The sequence below is a fragment of the Schistosoma haematobium genome, chromosome 6 (genome assembly GCF_000699445.3).
Source record: "Schistosoma haematobium chromosome 6, whole genome shotgun sequence".
Taxonomy (NCBI): Eukaryota; Metazoa; Platyhelminthes; class Trematoda; order Strigeidida; family Schistosomatidae; genus Schistosoma; species Schistosoma haematobium.
In genome coordinates, this window is record NC_067201.1 from 22,909,164 (window position 1) to 22,936,129 (window position 26,966).

The following is a 26,966-nucleotide window of genomic DNA, read 5'->3' on the forward strand; positions in this document are numbered from 1 at the left end:
AATTTAAAGTTGAAAGTCGATGTAGGAGGAATAATAGGAATTGAAGAGGGAGGTTGATTATGAATACAGTGGTATTGGGTGCTGTTAGAGGTATGAGGGCGGTTATCACTTCCCGGTCGCCCACACCGTGGAAGGGTTCTTCTGGAGGTACCTGAAAAGGAAATTGGATTAAAGGTGGTCTTAGTGACCTGAGAGCGTGATCGCAGTGCCCAAGAGACAACTGCTTGAGGCCGGTCGCGCACGGCCTTTTCGTAGGAGGTTTTTGACGTGTTAGCTCCGTTCTTCAAAGGGCCTTACCGCCGGAGACGGAAATCCGTGAGGTAAGGTGAGGTGTGCATTTTTAGGGTCGACCTTTTCTAACCCCACCCCTCCTTGTGGGAAGGCAGCATCGCTGTCATGCTGGTTGTCTGAAGGAAACACCTTACTGCTGTCACACCTCTGTACAGTCAGCAGTACGACTTCGCCTTCGGACCTTGGGTTTGTTGCTTTTAGTCTTACCGCTCTTCAACCGACCTGTCTGACATGGTAGGACCTTGAGGAACGGTTGTTCCAGCCAGTATAGCTCGGTTGCTTCATCACGATAGGCAAGCCCGACCACCACGTCAAGGTAGCAACAACGATCGGGATTTAATATGACACACAAAACCAGATCATAAAATGAATAACATTATTTACTATATTTAGTTGTGTAAGTTGATCATAAAGTAGTAGAATTGTGCATTAGGATGATGTACCCGCTGGAAGTAAACTTCTTATTCTGTTTTGCAATATTTAAAGCAGTTATGATCAATGAAAAGCAAGATAGCATTTGGAGATAGAGTGCGGACTCTTCTCACCCTCGACCGTACCAGGACATTTGGGACTTCCATCTTTATATTTCACAAAATTGGTGTCTTTTTATATTTGGAAAGATACTAATTTATTAGAGATAGCCAGTTCTTCTGATCTACTGGTAGAGATTGTGCACATTATCTTCAAAATAATCGAATTGTTTAGATCAATATCATTACTAAAGTATTACTGTCGAAGCTTGGAGTTTTACTTGTCACTACAAATGTTCTACATTTAAGATTGTGATCAAATGGATCAAACTTTGTAGTATGGGATAAGTTGTTTGATAATAAATCGACTGGACAATCCTAACTTTAATGTTGTTGCTGTTGGAAATCCTTCTCAGGATGGATTTTTTGATCACCGAAATCAATATCTATGTGAAACGTATTCTTTGGCTCTGAGTTTATCGATGATTATGGATTTGTAAGCTTTATAATGGTGTCAAATATCTAGATGAATACCTTTTCTTGATCAATATGTTTTCAAAAAGGTTTAATTCTTTGCCTGTATGACATCAGGACTGTTAATCTATTGAATTCGTTTGTCAAGAGAAGTTTCAGTAAATTCGATTTTCCGCCAATTAGGATCCACGTGCAGCAGTTTTAGATTGATTAAATAGAACCAATTATTTACATTTCATATGGCTTATTCATTAAGATGGCTGTTTATTATATAACACTACAAGTCTCTGTCAATCAAAGCTTTATCTCAACTTATTACCAAGAATGTAAATTGCAACAGTCTACGGATTAGGAAGAAAATGACAAATGTTTTATCATTCTAATTCATTAGGATATCATATCGAGTCAAGTATGTAAATGGTGTTGTGTGATTCGATCGTCTATTCCAATGCTGATACACAAAACTTTCTAAATGTTTGTCTCCAAGCTAGCTACAGTAGTAAGGAAACCATGGTCGTGCGTTTATCAGTTTATTGCTATTTAATTGACTCACCGCATCAAGTGGATGCTGTTATCTAATCAATTAGAAAGATTTAAATCATTTAAGAAGGATCAGGAGGGGATTTTGTGGACAATATAATTAATTTTAATAGTTGAGATCATGATTCAATTAAACCTAGATTGTGGATGCCCATTGCTGAGGAGTCTTATAATATGACGAAAAAACCGTCAAGTGCTTCTAGGCTTTCCATGGTCGTCTAGATTCAATTGACTCATAATATCTAACAGTCGAAATTTCAGAAGTAGATCCAATCTCTCTCGGACGATATCAAAGAACACAGATCTATATATCGGAGCACTGAAATCAGTCAGAGTAATTGTGAGGTGTGCTGCGTTTGGGAAAGTTCTTTATATTCAATTGTATAGTTGGATGTGGGTACCGATTGTTTAGTAACAAATGAGTATGGAGTTTTGCTTAAATCATAGAATTTTCATAGTGTTTAATGACGAACTGATTTTAGACCACTGTTGGAAATGAACAAGCGGTAGATAGTTAAAAATTGTAATATGAGGACCTCTAGATGTGCAGATCCACAACGATGACACGGGGAATCGGACTGTGAGTCTTTTGACCGGTTAATGTAGTTTACCTAGAATTCATCTCGGTATGCTGTTTGGATATTTCGATAGGATGTTTGCAGAGATACTATATTTGACTAAATGATTTTAGTGATAATTTGAAGTGTGATGGGATACCACAAATGTAAATATTGGTGAAACAATTTCTTTCAAAGTTGACCAGATCACAATGTTCTTCATCATATCAAACAACCATTGGATTGGAATTCGCGATTGTTTTTTCTTTAGCACATCTGTACTCAACTGGATGAAGAATGTCTTTTGAAATAGACTGATTATCATTCTCTGTGTGTCTGTTCAGTTATTTCTAGTTGCCGAGAACTACGATTCGGGTGGTGAACTTAATATACACTGTTGTGTTGTGTGCTACTTATGTCGACGTAAGTAGTATATAACACAAGTGAGGAGTAGAATGTCTAGGAGCCGAAGGTCGAGAAGATCAATGAGTTAAAAGCCGGAACAATGAAGTCTGAGACAATTGATTGACATTTTGCAAATGAAGTGTATACTGTATGGTTGTCAGATTTGACCAAGACGTTCTGTAATTGTGCATTCAAACATTTGTGTTCTCGTTCACTACATTATTTCTTATGTAGTCTAGTGAATGTGAAGATGAATAGAGCAACAGATATCTAAGTCTTATGAAATGGAGTGAATAGTTCTCGTATCTGGTCACAAAACTATTGAAATAAAAATTAACAAACACTGATGTTTGCGCTTTCTGTATCATTTTGATCATGTTTGTTATATTGAGTTTCTAATTGACTGTTGCCCTATACATATGAACCTTGATCAGATACATGAGTATGAATCAATTGAAGCAGTTCAAACCTGATCAAACTTCAATAGATAATATGAATAAACAAAATATTCATTATAAATCTATCTAATGACTGAGGGTATTTTAGATCCAACGTAGAAATTGAAATCAGTTCGTTCAACGTCGTCGTTACAGGTAAGCTACAGTCATCAGTATCATTAATGTATGAATTGTTTGTCCTTAGTGTTTTATTCCACTAATTCCAATGCTTTACATATTCAAATATGAAATATGAAGTTTGTTTCCAAATCATAGTTGATTATCAATTGTTTTACAGTAAAGACATACTCACCTATATATAACTAGTCTAAGCAAACAACATTGAGATTCAAGTAAACCTCAATGGAAGGAAATCTACTTCTAAATGATACATAAGCATGAATAAATCTTGAGAAGAGTTGACTAGAGTAAACTCATGTAGTTTTCAACTTTGACATGGTTGTATAGACCAGATATTCACATTACGTTAGGTCTCAGAACACAGACACTTTTAGACGTCACACAATGTTAGTGTCTCCTGACTTGAAGGTGGCATTCGACTCTGTTGATCGTGAGGTTCTGCTAGGTTTGAAGCGGTTACGTGTTCAGTTAGACTGAGAACGGAACAAAGACTTGGGGACCAAAGACAAATAAGCTAGCTATTCAATGCGTCCAAGCTCCGTTAACTAAAGTAAGAAGTTCAAGCTTGTAATGGAGAAGTATATAACACAAACAGCCAGAAACGAGCGATAACGACAAACACAAATCAAAACGTATATATACATCAGAAAACCGTCCTTGGGGAGAGTTACAAAACCGCATACTAAATGACACTACGGACTAATAATATTTCAGATATTTTCCAATTGGGAAATATTAAATGAATGTGACAATAGCGCTTTTGGCGCGAAGACAAAGAAATTCACATTTTCTAAATAGAATTACAAAATAAGTTCATTTTCCAAGCGAGTTCTGAGGATCTAACGTCCCTAACAGGTTTTATAGCAATGTTTGTCACTGAGAAGTGTACCAATGAAGTAAATTATTCAGATACGAGATTTTCACTCGAACACAACTGGTCGAGTGAGGGTTTATGGCGAACTATCGTCAGAATTGATTACTTCAAGTGGTGTTCATCAGGACTGTCCACTCTCTAAATTCTTGTTTAACTTTGTCGTTGACGTGCGGTTCTCGCCGTCGAAATGCAGAATGTTGCTTCATGATTGGGTTGCACTGGCACGTGAACTAATGCTAGGGAGTGAAGTAGTTGAGCGTGTTGCGTATTAGGATATAGTACAGGAAGAATGAATTAGTTCGTAGAAAGAAAGATTACAAGCGATTCTTATCTCATAGTTTAAGGGAAGACAGAGAGTGTATACACCTACGCCATTGTGATCAATTTTGAGCCATGTCACACAGAGTCTCAAACCATTGGTTTCCATAGTCACACGGACCCCAACCAAGTAGTCTGCATCTGGCGGTGCAACATGGTTCCTATTTAAGGATGGCAACTGAATCGACGAAATAGTGAAACTTCATTGGTTGGGTTGACTGGGCTATGTGTTATGTATGCCCAACGACCGACTGCCCCGACGAGCGGTTCTATGGTGTAGGTGTATCTTGGAAGAAAGGTAAGGGCGTCCAGATCGAAACATGGCACAAATTCATGAAGTCATTGACTAGTGCACTGAGCCGTGTTGGTGGGTGTGAACTACTTGGTTTAGATCCGCCAGACGATAGCAAGCGGTGGTTAGAGACCTTGAATGGCATGGCTCAAAATCGTTTGAAATGGCGCAGATTCGTCCACTCTTTGTGTTCTCTCAAATCCTATTCTTCTGAATTCTTCATGTCCGTTTCTTTTTTCTCTTTCCAGATTTATTTCAGTGGATTATACTCATTGAATAACATGTTCAAACCCTAATTTTTCCGATTACAGTTTATGCTCCTACAACCTCTACCACTATGGGATTTGAATCGACAAATGTATCCCTGAGGTAAAGTGGTATGTCAACTTCAACTGATGTACATACGTACGAAGTTTTACGTTGTTGTTGACTGACCGACGGACTGAAATGATATATTGATTGAAGTGTTCAGTTATCATCAGTAGCCATTGGTTACCAACGTTTGTCTATCGACTTTCATCTTTACACGATTATTATTGGTGAAAATGTCTATCTATAGTGTATAATATCAAGCTCAGTACATAAATCATGATTATTGGTAGTTTATGGAAGGGTACAAGAAAAATGATCACACACACACAATGAGAGAGAAAATAATAATCACTTCAAGTCAATGTGCTGCTCAACTAACAGTTTCAGTAATACGATTAAATATTAGTAAGTAAAATTTTGATTGTTTCAATTACAATATTGGCAGTAGTCATTGACATGAACGAGAGACAGAGAGAGAGAGAGAGGAATAGTGTAGTTTCCCACTTTTCACCTTATCACATGTTTCCAAATGTTTGAATAGTCAATGATTGTTGACCAAAGACAATGACGTATGAACAGTGCAGAATCAATTCTGAGTTCGTATTAGTCCATCGAGATAGTAGCCTCTCACCTAATCCAGACAGTTTAGTCTGAGACACCAATATCACCCTCTGTGATATGAATCATGTATTTCAGACGTACGGAGTTTATATACGAGTAAATCAAACCTCATCATATCATAAAATAGTAAATAAATGTTATACAAAATCAAGACAAAAGCGGCTGTGAGTGTGAGAGACTGCAACTAATAGAATGAGGATAACTCGAGAATAGTAAATGGTTTAATGATAGCCAATAAGTCAAATGGAAACTTTTAATGAAAGGAATATGAATATATATATATATATATATGTATATAATATAGTTACCTTATGTGTAGACAGTCCACGGATGAACTTGAGGAAGCCCTAAGAAGCTCAGAAAGAGCTGTAAATATCTCACCTAATTCTTTTATAGAAGGATATTCCAGAATAACTACGTGTAGATTCCCTATTGGACAATGCTAATAACCTCCTGTTTGCAGATTGGGGGACTGTAATGATGATTTGGTTTTTCCTGAAAACTATGAATACCTGACAATTTTGTACCATAATTGACACTATTTGGAATAACATTCCTTTCATTTGTTTTCTGTTTTCTCATATGCGTCTTGTGAGGGTTCAAGCGTTCAAGTGTTCAGTTTATAGGCGTCATATTAAGAATCTTAGCTGTCAATGTAGTACTGAATAGTTGATGTAGGTAGTCATATTTCTGTATATACTCAAGTTGAAGTGAACTAATGAAAATGATCTAAATGATAGTTCATTTGATGATCCCTTATCATGTACAGTGACAATACTTAATTCAGACAAGTGTGAGTAATTTGTTGATCACCTGATAGTTCAAACTTCTATTGAGTAATCGAAATTCATTTGACTGAATTTCTGAATGTGGCTTCTATTCAATTAAACAGACATAATATCAGTATGGGGTTGTAGAAAATAAGCATTCTCACGCATGATCGAATGTCCTAGATTCGAATCCCACGAGCAGGATCATGGATGTGCACTACTGAAAAGTCACACAATAGCATGAAATGGCCATCCAGTGCTTCAAGTTTTTCAATGTTGTTCTAACATCAATCGATTCATGATCACAATCAAAGATATATTATCAATGAATCAATTAATTATTCTGCTTATCACTTATATCATTACACTGGTTTATTGACGATGTTATTTGAATGTAACTATTCGCGTATATATATATTAGTAAGTGTGATAGAATGAAGCACTTAAATTTATTTGTGAACAAATATTCTAATTAGTTTTTAATGGGTTATTGAAACAAGTAAAAATTGTTAAGCATAAATATGAGTCATGTGATGTGTGCTACTGATGTCGAAAGATATAAGTAGTATGAATGGTAAGTGAAAAGTGAAGTGCCTGGCGTTGGTTACGAAGATCGAAGGTAAGATAACGAGAACACAGAATGATTGGTGTGGAGACGAATGAACATTGAAGTCTGATATGATTGATTGACACTTGCAGAAGGAACAGTCAGGTTATTTATTTATTTATTTGAACTCATGAATATTGGTACAAGAGAGCGCCAATATATATGCGCCACACAAAACAATGAAAATTCGAAGAGAAGTACAAAAAAAACAACTAAGGAGCGCAAAAGAAAGAGAGAACAATAACGAAGAGGTTGGTGTAAATGTAGTGTGGTAGTAACGAGGGAACGAAAAGGTACAATCAGAAGAAATCTTTCAGGTAAGGGAGACACAACCACTTTTTGTGAAGAAAGTAAAAAATAACAGCAGGATCGCCACTGGCTTCTATTCTGAACCATATCTGATAACGTCTCTAGCCACTGTGTTGCACCATCTCTCGGACCCCAGCCGGGGAGTCGTGAAGGACCGACTGAAGCCAGTCCTTTGCAGCTTTCTTTCATACCACGACACCATGTCATGCACTGACCACCTCTCCGCTTCTTCCAACCAGTCCCAGAGTCGGCAAATAATGCACGACGTGGAAGTCTCTGGGACGACATTCGTAGAACATGTCCAAGCCACCGAAGTCGGTGTTTCAAGATGGTGACACCAATTGCATTATCATCTCTGTGCCCGAACACACGATGCCGAACCTCTGCATTACTGACATGGTGTTGCCACTGAATGTCAGCAATCCTTCGGAGACAGCGATGATCGAACACAGAGAGTCGTCTAACGTCCTCAACTCGGAGAGACCAGGTTTCACAAGCATAGAGCAAAACTGCTCTCACCGACGCGTTGTAGATCCGACCTTTTACGGCCAGACTAACATCATGAAGGCGCCAAAGGTGGCCCAGATTGGCATAAGCCGCTCTGGCTTTCACTATTCGTGCATTGATCTCATCACTCATACCCCCCACCAGCACTGATGCAGCTACCCAGATACACGAACTTCTCGACTACTTCTATCTGCTCACCATCCAGGGTGAGTACAGGATTGGAATCCTGCCAGTCTTGTAGAAGTACTTTGCACTTCGAAGGTGCAAAACAGATACCATACCTACGGACACTGATCGCCAACTGATTAAGTGCGGATTGCATGCCTTGGGCATTATCGCACAGTAAGACAATATCGTCCGCATACTCAAGGTCGAGAAGTCTTTCTCCAGGCAACAGATCCACACCACCATTACCTACATCCATCAGAGCTGTTTCCAGAATGTCATCGATGGCAAAGTTGAAGAGGAATAGTGAGATTGGGCAACCCTGCCTAACCCCACTGCTCGAACGGAACAACGGAGAGAGGTGGTTGTATGCCCTCACTCTGCCTGAGGTGTTTTTATATAGGGCTTTTAGGATGTTAATAAAATTCTCAGGCACACCCTTCTTCAATAGACAATCCCAGAGAACAGTCCTGTCCAACGAATCGAAGGCAGCCCTGATGTCAAGAAACACTACGATTGTTGGCCTGTGATAAGTATGGCGGTGTTCTAACATTTGGCGGAGGGTGAAGATATGATCAATACATCCTCGACCAGAACGAAACCCAGCCTGCTCCTCGCGAGTCAATCTTTCTCGGGTTTTGAACAACCTACGAAGTATGACGGAAGCCAATAGCTTGGACGCAATCGGAAGTAGACTTATCCCCCGATAGTTGTTGCAGGAACGACGTAAACCCTTTTTAAAGATAGGGACAACTATCGACTCATTCCATGACGTTGGTACACTCTCTAGTTCCCAAACCTTTGTAAACAACGTCGTCAATTCCTTAGTCAAAAAGTCACCACCATCTTTAAAAAGAGCCGGAGGTAAGTCATCTGGGCCAGGTGATTTGTAACGCTTCAAGAGTTGGAGTTCCTTGCGGACTTCCTCCTCGTTTGGTGGATCAGTCGTCACCGGCCATGGAGGGCAGGACAGTCTGACCGATGTTGCCGGAGCAGCAGGCCAGTTGAACTGCCCTTCGAAAAATTCTGCCCACCTTCCAAGACGTCGATGGATGTTAGTGATTGGCATCCCATCATCCTCGCAGATTGTTTCACTCACACCAGACTTCTTGCTGCCAGTGGCTCGGATGAGCTGGAAGAGCTTCCGGTAATTACCAGATGCAGCTGCTGCTTTCAGCTCATTAGCACGCTTCGACCACCAGGCTTCTCGGACCTTACGCAAGCTTTGCCCGATTTCCCTACATAACATCCTTCGTTTATGGTCAAACTCACGGTCACCCGGAGTAGACCGACGGGCTTCAATGAGTTGTAAGGAACCAGAATAAACCCAGTGCTTAAAAGCGGGACGTTTCGCAAACCCACAACTGACTGTTCCCGCCATTTTCATGGCGTCATGCAATTGCAACCAATGCTCATCTATACTTTTCGGTGGAGTGGTAGCTAGCCTAGAGGCTAGCTCGGTTCGATACTTACTTGCAACAGAAGTTGCAACCAGCTTGCTAACATCAACCTTTTGGTGGTGGTCACTCCGTTGGCCACTGAAAAGTAAGGCAAGATTGGCGCAGACCAAGGCATGGTCAGAGTCCAGATAGGTACTCCAAAAGGAGCGGCAGTCTTGTACACAACCACGCCAGCGGTAGCTGATCGCGATGTGATCAATCTGAGTCCAGGCTTGAGATGCAGAGGGAGGACGCCAGGTGGCACATCGGCTATGACTGTGCTGAAAGTTAGTGCTAGCCAAAAACAGGTTGTACTTTACTTACTTACTTACGCCTGTTACTCCTCGTGAAGGAGCATAGGCCGCTCACCAGCGTTCTCCATCTAACCCTGTCCTGGGCAATCCTTTCTAGCTCCGTCCAGTTGTAATTCATCCTTTTCATATCTGCTTCTATTATCCGACGTAATGTGTTCTTTGGCCTTCCTCTTTTCCGCTTCCCTTCAGGATTCCAAGTTAGAGCTTGCCTCGTGATGCAGTTTGACGATTTGCGTAATGTATGTCCTATCCATTTCCATCGTCTTTTCCTAATTTCCTCTTCAGCTGGAAGTTGGTTTGTTCTCTCCCACAGAAGGCTATTGCTGATGGTATCCGGTCAATGGATGTTGAGTATCTTGCGTAGACAGCTATTTATAAATACTTGTACCTTCTTGATTGTGGTTGTTGTAGTTCTCCAAGTTTCAGCTCCATACACTAGAACTGCCTTGACGTTCGTATTGAAGATTCTCACTTTGATATTGGTTGAACGTTGTTTTGAGTTCCATATGTTCTTCAATTGTAGGAATGCGGCCCTTGCTTTGCCAATCCTCGCCTTTACGTCTGCATCCGAACCTCCTTGTTCATCGATGATGCTTCCCAGGTATGTGAAGGATTCTACATCTTCCAGAGTTTCGCCATCAAGGGTGATTGGATTGCTGTTCTCCGCTTTGAATTTGAGGACCTTGGTTTTCCCTTTGTGTATACTGAGGCCTACTGATGCAGAGACTGCTGCTACACTGGCTGTTTTCATCTGCATCTGTTCGTGTGTACGTGATAGGAGGGCTAGGTCATCTGCGAAGTCCAGATCGTCTAATTGATTCTGAGCTGTCCATTGTATTCCGTGTTTTCCCTCAGATGTTGAGGTCTTCATAATCCAGTCGACCACCAGAAGAAAGAGGAAGGGAGAGAGTAAACAGCTTTGTCTGACTCCGGTCCTTACTTGGAATGCATCCGTCAGCTGTCCTCCATGCACTACTTTGCACTGTAGTCCGTCGTATGAGTTCCGGATAATATTGACAATCTTCTCAGGAACTCCGTAGTGTCGAAGAAGTTTCCATAACGTCCTCCTATCTACACTGTCGAATGCCTTTTCATAATCAATGAAGTTGATGTATAGTGACGAGTTCCACTCAACTGATTGTTCGACGATGATCCGTAGTGTTGCAATTTGGTCTGTGCACGACCGATCCTTTCGGAATCCAGCTTGTTGATCTCGAAGTTGGGCATCTACTGCATCCTTCATCCGGTTCAGCAACACTCTGTTGAAGACTTTCCCTGGTATTGACAGTAGTGTAATGCCTCTGTAGTTTTCACATTTGCTCAGATCTCCTTTCTTTGGAATCTTGACGAGGTGTCCTTCTTTCCAGTCCATCGGCACTTGTTCCTCCTCGCAAATCTTTTTGAATAGAGGGTAAAGCATGCTTGTGGTTACTTCGACGTCTGATTTCAGTGCTTCAGCTGGTATGTTGTCGGGTCCTGCTGCTTTCCCGTTCTTGATTTGTCTGACGGCCATTCTAATTTCTTCCGTCGTTGGTGGGTTGACATCTATAGGAAGATCTGTGTGTGCTGCTTCGATGTTCGGTGGATTCATTGGAGCCGGCCTATTCAGGAGTTCCTCGAAGTATTCTACCCATCTGTTTCGCTGTTGTTGAATTTCAGTGATTGGCTTGCCTTCTTTGTCTTTGACCGGCCTCTCTGGTTTACTGTATTTCCCTGATAGTTTCTTCGTTGTATCGTAGAGCTGTTTCATATTTCCTTCTCTAGCAGCTTTTTCTGCCGTCGTTGCTAATTCTTCCACGTATTTCTTCCTGTCGGCTCTAATGCTCCTCTTCACTTGCTTGTTTGCTTCTATGTATTCAGCTTGTGCTTGGACTTTCTCTGCTCGTGTTCGGCTGTTGTTAATTGCTGTCTTCTTGTTCTTCCTTTCTTTGATCTTATCCAGTGTTTCTATAGAGATCCATTCCTTATGATGGTGTTTCTTTAGGCCCAGAACCTCTTGACACGTTGAAGTCAATGTTTCTTTGATGCCTTTCCAGTTGTCCTCCATGGTAGTTTCTTCTTCCTTCAGTAGATCTTGAAAGGCTTGGAACCTGTTGTTGAGAGCTATCTTGAATTCATTGAGTTTGACAGTATCTCGAAGGAGGGCTGTATTGAACCTTTGTAGTGCTGTTTGTCCACTTGTCCAGTTCTTTTTTAGCTTCAATTTTAAATTGGCTACAACTAGGTGGTGATCTGAAGCTACGTCAGCACCTCTCCTGGTTCTCACATCTTCCATTGTCCTTCGGAATTTTTTGTTGATGCAAATATGATCTATCTGGTTCTCTGTAGTGTGGTCCGGTGAGATCCATGTAGCCTTGTGTATACGCTTGTGTGGAAATATTGTGCCTCCTATGACTAATTTGTTGAATGCACACAAATTTGCAAATCTTTCTCCATTTTCGTTTCTTTCTCCCAGTCCATGTCGTCCCATAATATCTTCATATCCAGTGTTGTCTATTCCGACCTTGGCATTTAGATCTCCCATCAGAATGGTGAGGTCCTTTCTTGAGCATTTCTCTATGATTGACTGCAGCCGCTCGTAGAATTGATCTTTAATGTCGTCGTTGCTATCATTGGTGGGTGCATAACATTGGATAATATTCATTAAGATCCCCTCCTTCTTTGTTTTGAATGATGCTTTGATGATTCTGGATCCGTGGGATTCCCATCCTACAAGTGCATTTCGTGCTACTTTGGACAGCATTAGAGCAACTCCCTGAGTGTGTGGAGCATTTTCCTCTTCGTGACCGGAGTATAGCAGCATCTCTCCCGTAGCTAGCCTTTTCTGTCCAGCTTGGGTCCAGTGGGTTTCGCTGATTCCCAGTACTGCCAAGTTGTATCTCCTCATTTCCGTTGCTATTTGGCTGGTCTTCCCGGTTTCCCACATTGTTCGAACGTTCCATGTACCTATAAAAATTTTTGCTCTGGTTGTTAGAAGGGGCATCGGCCTCGTGGCTTCCGAAGGAACTCGGCTTTCACCATGAAGCGTCATAATTCTTCTAAATGAAGACCTTCCAACTCTCAGGGCAGAGTTAAAATGGTTTGAATTATTTTTTCCGGTAAGCGTTTTTTTAGCGAGTTAGTTTTCTACGGGATGGGGACGTTAACCCCATGCCCAACCCTCCTCCTTTACCCGGGCTTGGGACCGGCAGTAACTCTAGAAGAGCTACAGGCGGAGTTAAAAACAGGTTGTGGTCTGTGCAAAGTTGCAATAGACGGTCCCCGTTATCTGACCTGCGACCAACGAGTCCCCATCGGCCACCTAAACGACTCTCTTCTGTGCCTAGACGCCCGACCTGAGCATTCAAGTCTCCGGCTAGTACTACAATATCTGTCGAACGCACTTTCTGGAGAAGAATAGATAACTGGTGGTAAAACTCATCCGTGATTGCATCCGGGCTGCAATCTGTCGGAGCATAGGCGGAGATGACGAAAAGACATCGTTTCTCGCGCCGATTTCTTCTCACTTTGATGGAACTTTCTAATCTAACAGCACATAACCGACTGTTAATGGGGATCCAATCGACTAGTGCTGCCTCAGCTCTAGCGCTTAGTGCGACACCAACGCCAGCAAGACCAGACGAAGATGCCACAGGGTCCCCGGATAAGCGCACGTAAAACAAGCTTTTTGAAGCGACAGATGGAGATCGAATTTGTAGTACTTCGCCAGAGTCTTGAATACGGGTCTCGGATAGACAACAAACATCAATATTAAGACTTTCCAAAGACATAGCCAGCTCTATCTGTTGTCCGACCTGCATAAATGTGCGAACGTTGAAGGCAGCCAGTTTGAATGGTGCACGTGGTTTCAGAAAAACTGCTTCAGTTCTCGTATTCGGTGGTAACATACAATTTACAACCGGACAGTGACTCGAGAACGTTTAGATAGAGTCGAATTTCCACCAAAGACGAGCTGCTGTATAAGTATAAAAGAGGGTGAATAATGTGGAAAATAATAATAATAATAATAATAATAATGACAATAATAGTAATAATAATAATAGTATTAATAATGACAATAATTGTAATGATAATAATTTGAATCAATTGATTGTTTTTCGAAGCGAGAAAAATAATTTCCATAGACATAAAGAGTTCATCATTTGTGTCAGGTTGAAGACAATCGATTACCATTTTGTAAATGAAGTATTCACTTTACTAATATGTTCTGCAATCTCATATTCAAGTACATACGACTGTCTCAATGAGTAAGAAAATCATACTTCTGACGCTTCGCGACAACGTAAGCTACCTCTTCAGAGTAAACAAATGAAAGAATTTACCTACTCGTTCTCTCGTTGAATACAGAATATTCAGTGATAAATCATGTTTATGATGATACTTCCATACGGCAATTTATTGTTTATTCTAGGAAACCACATTGGAAGTAATGCATGCTATGGTTGAATACCTTGGAATGAAGAACATTGAAGGAATCAATGTGATGAATATTATGCAACATGATGATCGTATAACGGTTGTATCCACATATACCAAAACAGTAGATTATGCTTTATTAATAATGAAATCATTCACAATGATAGGTGCTTATACTTGTTACAGTACAAATATCAGTATCATTTGTCATCATAATGCTCTCGTCATTACTGTAATTTAAACAACTAATAATAATGATAATAATAATCGTCTTTATGTAGTGGGATGGTTGGTCAAAGTGGCGAGCAATTGATACCATCCGTTATTGTTGGTTTATTGCTGTATGTTATGTCATTTTTATATTACAAATCATTCATTATCTTCGTTCAACAATTCACTTGAATATAAGATGGTGATTTAACATTTTGATTAATTACAGGGTTATCTATTTACTTACTAACTCTTGTTACTCCCAATTGAGTAAAGGCTGCCGACCAGCATTCTCCAATCCACTCTGTTCTGTGCCTTCCCTTCTAGTTCTTGTTCATTGTTTTCATATTTGTCTCCGTTACTCGGCGTAATGTGTTCATTGATCTACCTCTTCTCCTTAGAATTGAGGATTCCGAGTGAAGACTTGCCTTGTGATGCATTGTGGTGCTTTCCTCAATCTGTGTCCCATCCACTTCCAGCACTTCTTCCTGATTTCTTCCCCCACTGGTCTTTTTGTTGACCGACGTATCCGATGTCTTTTACGCATATGCATGCGTAACACATATCCCTGCCATCTCACCTGATGAAGTTTCACTACTTTATCGATTGCTTTGCCATCCTTACCTTGTTCCCGTTTTTAAACAACTGCATTGCTCACTCAGTGGTAGCAGGATATATGTATATGTACATACCGTGCGTAACATCGCGCCATCAAGTCTAAGTAGCTAAATGAATAACGCAATAACGTGTAAAGAGAGTGATTCTGGGCTCGAGTCCCAGATTGAACATCAACACTTGTATGAAGGTACACCGAACTGATCACTCTCAAATAGGACGAAACGCGCGTCAAACTGAATTCCACTACTAGCCACCATCCATCTTTGCTTACAATGCTTGTGAATTAAGGCAATATCGATGAAGTGCTCACAGTAAGCACACATCGCAATAAGAGACTGATCAATTGAAATGCTAAACATCAATGGGAAGATACAAGGAAATAACAATACTAAGTGAATTCAATCAATCATCAATGATAATTATTATCTAGGTAGAATGATTACGATGTATTTATGTCAAGGATGAACTGGATAGTTTCAAATAAATTGAACATTGGCTAGAAAGTGTAATATTATTGTTATTATTATCCCAAACAATGAGTGGAAAAATCGAAATTTTGATGTTCCGTCACCCAATATAAGCCACTTCTTCAGTGTAAGTAAATGAGCCTGACGAAATTAACTCAAGATTAATTAGTACAAAGAACACAGTGCAGAATATATTTAGTACAATTGAAATCACATCAGACGTGAACATGCCATTTTCTAGTGGTACTGACAACAATAAGCCATTCAATAATGTAACCTAAAAATTGCTGTTCTGATTGTTAGAACAAACATCGGCCTCGTGAATTCCGATGGATGTCGACTCCCATCATGAGTCATCATAATTTTTGCTTGAGATCGGAGGTTTATTCTGGTTATCGTTTTCTTGTAGCAAAGTTGTTTTCTACAGGATAGGGTTGCCGATTCCACGCACAACCTTCTTATCCCGGAATTCAGATCGGGATGAGCCCTACAAGAGCTACAGTCAGAGTTAATCATGTTATGCTCAACAGATATTTCTGTTTTATTTTGTAGTTTAGTTGCATGTGTGATAACCTTATTGATTGCTCTCGTGAAGAAGATAAATGAGAACTATCCACTGAATGTGGCGCTTGTAATTATTTATGTAAGAATTTCTGATAATCTTTTCACATTTACTTTGTTAGTCTGTTTAATATAATTCAATATATTAAAAGGTGTGTAAATGAGAGTAAGGGTACAGCTTTAAGATAGTAATCCGATGTGACTGGTTGTGATGACACCGAAGAGGCTTGCGACAGCGAAATCCTGACTGATCTACAAGTTGATTTAAATCGTCGATCTGTTGCGATAGATATGCCAGACATTTCAGCTCATTCTCTCGATTTTCTCTCACATGGCCACGCATATAAAGCCTATGCTGGTGAAACTCTACTCACTGCCTTCTCGAGGCGCGGGAGTTGTCTACAAAATTGAGAGGACGAAGTCAAATGCCCTTTTGATCTCACATAGTTGGCAGGTGAATTCGAAGTCCCATGGGCTACAGGATCCAGAGAGAACGATCGGCGTATGAACCAATCGTTGTTCACCGGCTAGCATGAGGCTGCATCTCCCGATGTTCTTCCATTGCGTTGTGGATCCAACCTTCAGGTTGAAGGCAGTATTGTAACCCCGACACAAATCAAGTTAAATGTATGGTGAATATGTATTCTGCGCCCCTTTGTACCAATATTTATGTTTTCAAATAAATAAATAGTAAGTAAACTAATTATGTCAAATTTGAAATAGTCATTTTCGGATCCAGAGGTGTATGAGCTAATCGATGGTCACCGGCCAGCATGAGGCTGCATCTTCCAATGTTGCTCCACTGCCTTGTGGATTTAACTCTTAGGTTGAAGGCCCCGAGTGTGGTTCCATGAGAAAACCACCTTCTTCAGTTTCGGCAGTCCTGCAGTATCACAACCCTCACACAAAACAAGTGAAATATATGGTGAATATGTATTCGGTGCCCTTTGTACCAATATTTATGTGTTCAAGTAAATAAATAGTAAGTGGACTAATTGTGTCAAACTTAAAATAGTCATTTTCGGAAAATGAATTTATAGCTTCAGTAAACATTACTGTCAGCATTCATATACAATACTAGCACATATGAATGAATATGTATTCTATTGGAACTATAAAATTCTTTCTCATTTTCAGTCTATCTGCATGGCAACAGCATTCGGAGTTTGGAATGCACAGTTAGAGGCTATTGTCAAATTTGTAGTCTTTGTAATCAGTTTGGTATTATTCACATGTGGATTACTGATTGGTGCAGCGATTAAAACAGATTTGGCAGATCAATTAATGAGTATTTTAATATCATTTTCGGTTATATCTGTTGTCATTGTGATAGTCGCGGTTGTGCTAAGTTTTTGGAAAGATTACAAGGTATTCTGGTGAACTAAATTATTTGATTTCTAAATAACATTAACCTGATTGAATCTAGTTTACTTTCACAATAATGAGGAATGTTCACCATCATATTCTTTGATAGTTCTAAACCCTAAACTGTTCACTGTAATCTATTTAGTAAGTAACCAACATCTGTTAACATTTGAATCCTGAGTGAAATCGATCAAAAGTCCATAGTGTTATGTTAGCTGAACTTGTAAATTGAGATGATATGCAGGGTATTCGGTTCTTGTGATTGATATAATGTAGTTCTGTAGTCTTATCCTTGAGATGGCAGACCTGTCACCCGGTTTGGGTAGTTGACCACATTATCAGAAGGAGGTGTTGATTTGAACAAAACAAAATTATGATAAACATTGAGATGGTATAAGAGTGAGGAGTTGTTTAGCAAGAGAATAAAGAACAAATCCATAAATGATTCTGTCCATTAGTGGATAAATTGTAGTTTTTCATCGTTGGATATCCTGCTGCAAAGCATGTATGTTTCTTATATGTCAAGTAGTCATCTTTGAACGATTGAGTATCTTCACTTTCGTATCACGAGTAGATATTACGTTCATTTTGAAGAATGTTTATGATCATCTCTCTGGTATAACACTGAACGTAAAGGGCCTACGTGAACACACAGTTTACATACTACAATGAATAAATTAGCCTTTGAAGAAATGTATCAGAACCAAAGAGTATCACAACAGCTTTCCCCTAACTAGCATACGTAACATGTTTATACCAAATACACTAGTTAGAGGAATATGCGATTCATAGCACCCTTATTAGCATAGGTGCTGTAAACGTTTCTGTAACTTTAATAAAAGCACAACATCCATCCTATTCATGAGTAATCCATTTACATTGTTTTCAATCCAAGATTTGAGGTAGACCAGTCATTCAAGTCATGGGAATCTCATGGACCAAAGATCATCAAAGCCTCCTTCTAAACAATGAAAGAGCGCATTTAAATGAACGTCACCCAATACTATGAGCCTACCGACGACCACAATGAATACGCTAAGGATCAACTCTACGATAGGCTGGAGTCAATCATCGAGAAGTTCTCAACAAATAATTTGACCATTTTGATGGGAGATTTAAATGCCAAGGTTGGAACGGACAACACCGGTTATGAAGACGTCGTGGGAAGACACGGACTGGGAGAACGGAAAGAAGATGGTGAGAGATTTGCAAACCTATTTGCCTTCAATAAACTGGTCATAGGCGGCACTATGTTCCCCATAAACAAATTCACACAACCACATGGACCTCACCGAATCCCACCACGCAAAACCAAATCAACCATATTTGCATCAATAAAAAGTTCAGTAGGAAGATTGAGTACGTGAGAAACAAGAGAGGAGCTGATATAGCATCAGATCAGCACTTGCTGGTCGCCAAGATGAAGTCGAAACTGAAGAAGCGCTGGACAACGGGGAGAACAGTATCACAAACTTTCAATACGGCTTTGCTTCAGTATACTGACAAACTCAACAAATTCAAGATAATCCTCAGCAATAAGTGCCAGGCGTTTCATGATCTACTCAGTGGAGAAGCAACTACTGTGGAGAGCAACTAGAAGGGGGTCATAGAGACAATCAGTTCAATATGCCACGAGGTTCTGGGCCACAAGAAGCACCATCACAAGGAATGGGTCACTGTTGATACGCTGGATAAGATTCAAGAAATGAGAAACATGAAGGCAGCAATCAATACCAGACGAACAAGAGCAGAGAAAGCCAAGGCACAAGCTGAATACGTAGAAGTAAACAAGCAAGTGCAGAGAAGCATCAGAACCGGCAAACTTTAATATGTGGAAGATTTAGCAATGACGGCGGAAAAAACTGTAAGAGAAGGAAACATGAGACAACTGAATGACGCGACAAAGAAACTGTAAACCGTAAAACAGAACGACCAGTGAAAAGCAAGGAAGGCGAGGTAATCACCAACATTGAAGAGCAACAAAACAGGTGGGTAGAACACTTCAAAGAACTCTTGAATCGACCAGCTCCACTGAACCCACCCAACATCGAAGCAGCACCCACGGACCTCCGAATCAATGTTGGCCAACCAACAATTGAAGAAATCAGCATGGCCATCAGACAAATCAAGAGTGGCAAAGCAGCAGGACCGGATAACATACCAGCAGAGGCACTAAAAGCAGACGTAGCGGCAAGTGCAAGGATACTCCGCATTCTCTTCAATAAGATTTGGGATGGGGAACAATGACCAACAGACTGGAAAGGAGGACTTCTGGTCAAAATATCTCAGCAACTGTGATAACTACAGGGGCATCACTCTTCTCTCAACACCGGGAAAAGTATCCAACAGGGTATTGGTAAACAGGATGAACGACTGCGTAGACGCCCAACTTCGTGACCAACAGGCAGGATTCCGTAAGGATAGATCGTGTACAGACCAAATCGCAACTCTACGGATCATTGTGGAACAATCAATTGAATGGAATTAATCACTCTACATCAACTTCATCGACTACGAAAACGCATTTGATAGCGTGGACAGAACAACACTATGAAAGCTTCTTCGACACTACGGCGTCCCTCAGAAGATACTCAATATCATACAGAATTCCCATGATGGATTAAACTGCAAGATCGTGCATGGAGGATAGTTGACAAAGTCGTTCGAAGTAAAGACCGGTGTCAGGCAAGGTTGCTTACTCTCAACCTTTCTCTTTCTCTGGGTGATCGAATGGATGATGAGGACGTCAACATCTGAAGGGAAGCACGGGATACAATGGACATCTAAGATGCAGTTGGACAATCTAGACTCCTCAAATGATCTGGCCCTTCTAACCCAAACGCAACAACAAACGCAGGATATGGCGACCAGTATAGCAGCAGCCTCAGCAGCAGTAGGTCTCAATATACACGAAGGGAAAAGCAAGATTCTCCGATACAACACAACATGCATCAATCGAATCACAATTGACAGAGAAGCTTTAGAAGATGTAAAAACATTTACATATTTGGGCAGTATCATTGATGAACATGGTGGATTTGATGCAGATGTGAACGCGCAGATCGGTATAGCAAGAGCAGTATATTTACAACTGAAGGACATATGGAAATCAAAACAACCCAACCAACAACAAGGTTAGAATTTTCAATACAAATGTCAAGACAGTTCTACTGTATGGAGTGGATACTTGGAGAACTACGAAAGCCATCATACAAAATATACAGGTGTTTATTAACAGCTATCTTCGCAAAATACTTCGGATCCGTTGGTCGGACACTATGAGCAACAACCTACTGTGGGAGAGAACAAACCAGATCCCAGTGGAGGAAGAAATCAGGAAGAAGTGCTGGAAGTGGATAGGACACACATTGAAAAAAGCACTCAACTGCGTCACAAGACAAGCCCTCACATGGAATCCTCAAGGTCAAAGATAAAGAGTAAGACCAGAGAATATATAACGCCGGGAAATGGAGATAGACGTGAGAAAAACTAACAAGAATTGGATGGCATTAAAAAAGAAGGTCCAGAACAGAGTGTGTTGGAGAATGCTAGTCGTCGGCCCATGCCCCATTAGGAGTAACAGGCGTGTGTAAGTAAGTAAGTAAGTAAGTATGTAAGTGAGTATTAGTTCAAGCTGATATAGAACAAACCCTGGCATCAATATATGCAGATATGTCCCACTCTCCACAAGGTAAAATAAAGAGAGGTGAATCAAATTCACCTAATCCGATATGAGATAAAAGCGATTGAATTGATTTGTCTTCCAAATGTACAAACTGACTTAATCACATACAGTCATGTTTGAGTATTGTTTAATAAAAATGTGATGTTGAATTGTCGAAGTGAATTCACTGAATCATCTTCTTGTTTTCAGTATTATACGATCGGTGTTTACATAGGTGCGCAAATACTATTGTTCATTGTGAGTTAAATTGATGTTCATTTTTTGTTGATAGAATAATCATTTTGAAGTAAAAGTGAACTGTTTGTCTCAAATGAATTCTACATTGCCTTATTGAGGTTTCTACTGAAAATGACTCACACATGATATGGTTCAATGTGAACAGACATCGATATTCTGAGTGATATGTGGTTTTGATGACAAGCTGTAATAACTAATGGAGTCGAACACGTGTCTGATAGAGATAGGTATCTAATTCAGACAATGGATGATGTGTTGTGCAACCATTCATTGATCGATAGAAGTTAGACATTTACACCGTTACATACCAGGTCAGTGGAATAGAGAGTAAGCGTTCGCGAGCAAGACCTAAGGTTCGAATGGTGCATGCGGGATAGGGGATACGCACTGCTGAGTAGTTCCACAATAAGACAAAACTGTTTTCCAATGCTTCCAGGATCTCCAATTGTGGTCTAATATCAATCGTTTGATGATCTCGATCGAAATGTATAGCGTGAATACATCACATTTTTCCGATCAACTCCGTATTCTCATTACTCTATCGGAACTTATAAATAAGGGAAGGATTGCTTTAAATTGCAACAGGGTTCAACAGTCGTATGTACCTACATCACAGAGTTGGGTTCACTTGGAGACTCGAACCCTGATAGCCACTTGCCTGGGTGTGTCCTGGATTCCACTACCAAACACTATTCATCTTCGCTTGTAATACTTGTGAAGTGAGGCAATATCGAGACAATCCTCGCATAATGCAGATATTTCACTAAAAAGAGAGACTGATCAAATACAGTCGTAAACATCAATGATAAGATTCAAGTAAACAATATTAAATAAACTTCACTTATAATTTCAGTTGCAGATCTCTACTCATGTCATTTTCGATAATATTTCTTACATAAGAAATTACACAAGAAATATTATCACTTATTCTAATTTGGTCATCGAATTATGCATACGAAATCCAAATTGATGAATGTTTTAAACAGTTAAATTCATGAGTCGATCTAGAATAGATAACTATTGAAAACATGGAAGCACTGAATAGTCGTTTCGCCCTCGTATGAAGCTCTTTAACAGTACTCATCTACGATCGCAAACACAGAACTCCAAACTAGGACCTACGATCCCACACGTGAACACTTAACTACTAGATAACTGAGGCCGCATGTTTATGGTTGTGTACTATGAAGAGTTCCATAATACGACAAAATGACCGGCAGTGTTTCTAGGATTTCAATGGTGCATCTAATTTAGATAGAATCGTCAAGTCAAGCATTCACATTACTACAATCTTCAATGTGTTATTTATTTTACAGTTCACAATATTTCTAAGTTATTTAACTGTTGGCAAATCAAGATATCTTCTCTTATATCCAAATTATGCATTGGCATCTATATTATTATATACCATATTCTTTTCGACTTTATCAATCAATACGGATATCATTAATGTCAACAAGACTGAAAGTTCTATATTCCAGTTCCAATTAACAGAACATTGAATTTGAACACTGGATTGAAGAGAACCTTCTGGCTTTTGTGGTTGTTGTTGACTTAATATGGGATCAATCAAAAACTTGTTTGTTTGTGTGCAAACTGATTTCATGTGTTTATTTTTGTCCTAATGGATAACTATGTAACGTGTATAAAGTGATTTCAATAATTGTTATCCATCTTCAGTGTTGATTACTTTACCTAGATGAAGAACATATGAAAAGTATCATTGTCATTAGAATAGTTATTAAATGGGAGATTTATTGTTTTGATCTTTATTTGTGCCCACTAATGTCAACTTGAAATTCTCTCTGTTACGTAATCACACATTGTGCTAAAATGTTACATTACAGCTCTGTGTAACTTTGGAAAAATATATCCATTGTGGAGCATTATTGAAGCAAGTCCGACTCGTCCTGTGTTCGAATCTCAGGAGGCCGGATCGTGAATGTGCCCAACTGGGAATACCACATTAGAACGAATCAGTCGTTCAATGAATCCACGTATTCCTCGCTGGTCTAGCTTCAATTGTCTCGTACATTCAACTATCAAATACATATGAGCTTTTCATTCATCACTAAAATGTTCTAATAAACATTCAAAGTAACTCCTATACTACAATGTTCATATGAATCTAGTAAAACCTATAACTCATTCAGAACTAAGTGATCTATTCTTCTAGGATGTTTCAAGTAAATCAGTATGGTTAGTTACTAACGCATATTGAAGAAAAATAAGTATGACAAACCACGGGACTGAAAAATCAAAATACGGAAATATTTAAGCTCATCGTTTGAAAACCACGCAAATTATGTGACATAATACCTCAAAATATTCCATATTAAAAAAAAGTGACATCAATGTTCCGATAAAAATCAAATACCGCATGTTTCACTGCCATAAGGAATGTTCAATGATAGTGTTCAGGAACATGAATTGCTTTAACATTGATATTCTACTCAAATTGATCTAACTGGAGGAATAGGTGATAAATAGTTTTTTCATTACCTTCTGTCTAAACATTTCGCAACACTTTACGATTCACTGACGCCCTTTATTCGTTTCCATTGGTGTATTCCCATATGGAATGATAGATGTATGTGAAAAACACGAGTACTCGAATAGATTCACTGATGATTAATACTCATAGCTGTCCGATTACCATATTATCCATTCCCATCTTAATCCGTATTCAAGTTTGAGAGTACAAATGAAGATGTTGTATTCCGAATAATGTTCACTTAAATTATGATTACATACGAACATCATATGGTCATTCCCTCGATGAACAGCGAACGAACGAAGCGCTGATCATTGTCCATGTAGTAGGTGGCATTCTCAGGATGATAGGGATGTCATATCCCCATAACTTTGTAAAAACCGCTCGTTTTCACCTTCATGTCGTATATCTCGCTTGGGAGAATGTTGATTGCTTTCGGTCCGCTGTACACTTTTGATACACTGTTTATTTGTGCCTGTCGTGATTGCTCGTGCTTCTGGCTGTGCGGAATGTAATTCCTCGTTTCGGACTTGGAATTCTCTCTCTAGTGAGCGTGGCTATGACGCATCAGAATAGCCAGCTTTTTTACTTTTGATCACAGAGTCTTTGTTCCACTTGCAGTCTAGGTGAACTCGTAATCGCTCTAAACATATTACAGGATGATATACATTAGACGTTATTCGTTACCGTAATATATCATGTATAATAGTAATAATGTTAGTACAGATATTGTCAACAAACCCGAAGACTGAATTGTTCAGTATTACGTATCTCATTTTTAATTCGTCTTGAATATGGTGAAGTAGATATTCAATCTAAAATTCCTCGATTCTAAGTAGATGGCCAATATTAATTAGGCAGTGTGAGATCATTCATAGATTTTGTGTAAATGCATATGAAACTTCATTCACGTAAAAACATCGTTATGTACCTTGTTGGTTTACTCGTTAACGCAAACGTATCCATCTTTATCCATTCAGCTGTACATTACATCGATCTCTGAGATTCTATAGTTGATATTTCAACGAATATTTTTGCAATATTTGGGTGTCAAGTTAGTGGGAGCCATTAACGAGGGAGGAATTATTTGACATCTTAAGAATTTGTATACTACCACCCTAATGTGTAATGTTTGATTGTTCGTTGAAACATACTTTCACAACTGGAAATTCCCATTGTCGTGACAAAATATGTGATAGAATTTGAGCAGGATCGCTTGCCGTCTTCTCTACACTCCTCTCCACTTTGCTTTCTCATTTTTCGTTCTAAATGTCTGTGTGGATAAGCGACTGCTCCAGACAAATTCTCACAATGTATTCGTAGTTTTGCTTCTTGTTATCACCGTCACACGAACAGGACTTATCTAAATAATATACCGAGTTAAATGGAACGTTTATATTATAACATCTTTGTACGATCAGACTGTAGACAGACAAGGAACCATTAAAATCGTATCACTTCGTGTAAAACCATACAATGATTATGACATTGGATCAGCTGAACTCTTCAAAATCAGAAATATAGTTAAGAAATGATTTCGAAGTATTGAATACTCGAATACTTAAATGACAAATGGTTTGCACTAAACAAACTGAAAAAGTATATCAGAGTGGGTTTTTGTGTATATGATAGTAAGTTTAATAGTTGAGATCATGAACCAATTCAAGCTAGTCCATGATGGAAACGTGGAAGCACTCAACGGCCATTTCATTTTACTGTTCGACTACTCAGCGTTTCTTATCGACAATCCAGTCTCGCGTGACTCGATCCCATGACCTATGTTTTATGCTACTTTTGTTTGTCCGTATCAGTAATATGAAACAACGACCAGAAATGGAATGTCTGACGACAGAATGTTGATAATAATGAACTGAACAGAACAGATATGGATGCATAAAGGGATTGAGAAAAAGATGAATTACGAAAGATGTCAAGGACAATTAATAGAGAATTCGCAAATCAACTCCTTATGAAAGGACTTAAACACTACAAACCAACTACCGTTTATACATTTTTAAACAAGTGTCCGGTAAGGTTTCAATAAACATAGAACAATCAAATCAACTACGAATAACCATGAGAATTTAAACTTCAGTGGTTTGATTGGTTTGAAAGAATCAATTTCGGATGTTCTTGTTTGAAATATAATCCATTAAGTGTTATCATTCAACCGCACCTTAAATTCTACCTATTGTATTCTAGAATTCTGTTGTAATTACTGATGTTCTATTACCTTTACATTTTGTGACATAAATGTTATTCTCATTTCAACATATTTCTATTCAATCATTGTGTTGAACACCATACTATCCAATGAATAAGTTAATAGAGATGTTTTTCTTGAATATCGTGGTTACCCATTCCAGCAATCAAGATGTCTCAACACGTAACGTGTTTCACTTGTAACTGCTGATATTTAAATGGAGATTGTTAGAATCGATGAAAACATAAGAACCGGAAACTTGCTGAAATTCTATTAGTAATACCGATCATAATTTTATAAATTAGGGTCAATTATAATATTTTCTGGTATTAGAAATGTGATGAAACAAGAATTTAACATGAACATTTAAGAACGATTATATAACCAGCTTCAAGTTGTAGTTCATGCAGTTATAGTGAGAAACCGTTACTAGAGTAGTCCAATCTGTGTTGTCTACCTCAGACAATGGATTGAGGGTTCAGAAAGACCATCGATCGATATAAGATAGACATTAACGCTATTGGATACCTGAATTTTAACAGTTGAATTTGAGAGAGAATGATAACCACACTACTATGTGAAGTCTGGAAGCATTAAACGGCAATCCCTTCACATGGATCTATTCCCGACCATCAGTTGCACGTCGATAAGCAACCTTCATTGAGCGCGCCAACTGTTGTATTGAAAATACAATGCTTACTAAAATCATCTATATTCATATCTTATAAAATATTAACCCAACTGAGTAATTTACTACAGTGAAAGTCGCATCTTCTGTAACAATTTCTTCTTGCCTGTAAACTGGCGTGCTTCATGTAGCAAACCGTTATTTGAGAATAAATTATTATAATTTTGATCATGACTATA

General features: G+C 39.1%; 1 protein-coding gene across 1 annotated transcript; it reads left to right on the forward strand.

Moving 5' to 3' along the window:
* Nucleotides 1–13,935: 13,935 nt before the first annotated feature.
* Nucleotides 13,936–23,700, forward strand: LAMC1_34 (Laminin subunit gamma-1). Its single transcript, XM_051217157.1, has 2 exons — nt 13,936–14,383; nt 14,427–23,700. Exon 2 carries the CDS (start codon nt 20,215–20,217, stop codon nt 20,617–20,619), a length of 405 nt encoding a protein of 134 aa, XP_051065800.1. The 5' UTR covers nt 13,936–14,383; nt 14,427–20,214; the 3' UTR covers nt 20,620–23,700.
* Nucleotides 23,701–26,966: the final 3,266 nt, after the last annotated feature.

Coding starts and splice junctions, on each gene's coding strand:
- LAMC1_34 (XM_051217157.1), top strand. CDS start 20,215: ATGATGAGGACGTCAACATCTGAAGGGAAGCACGGGATACAATGGACA.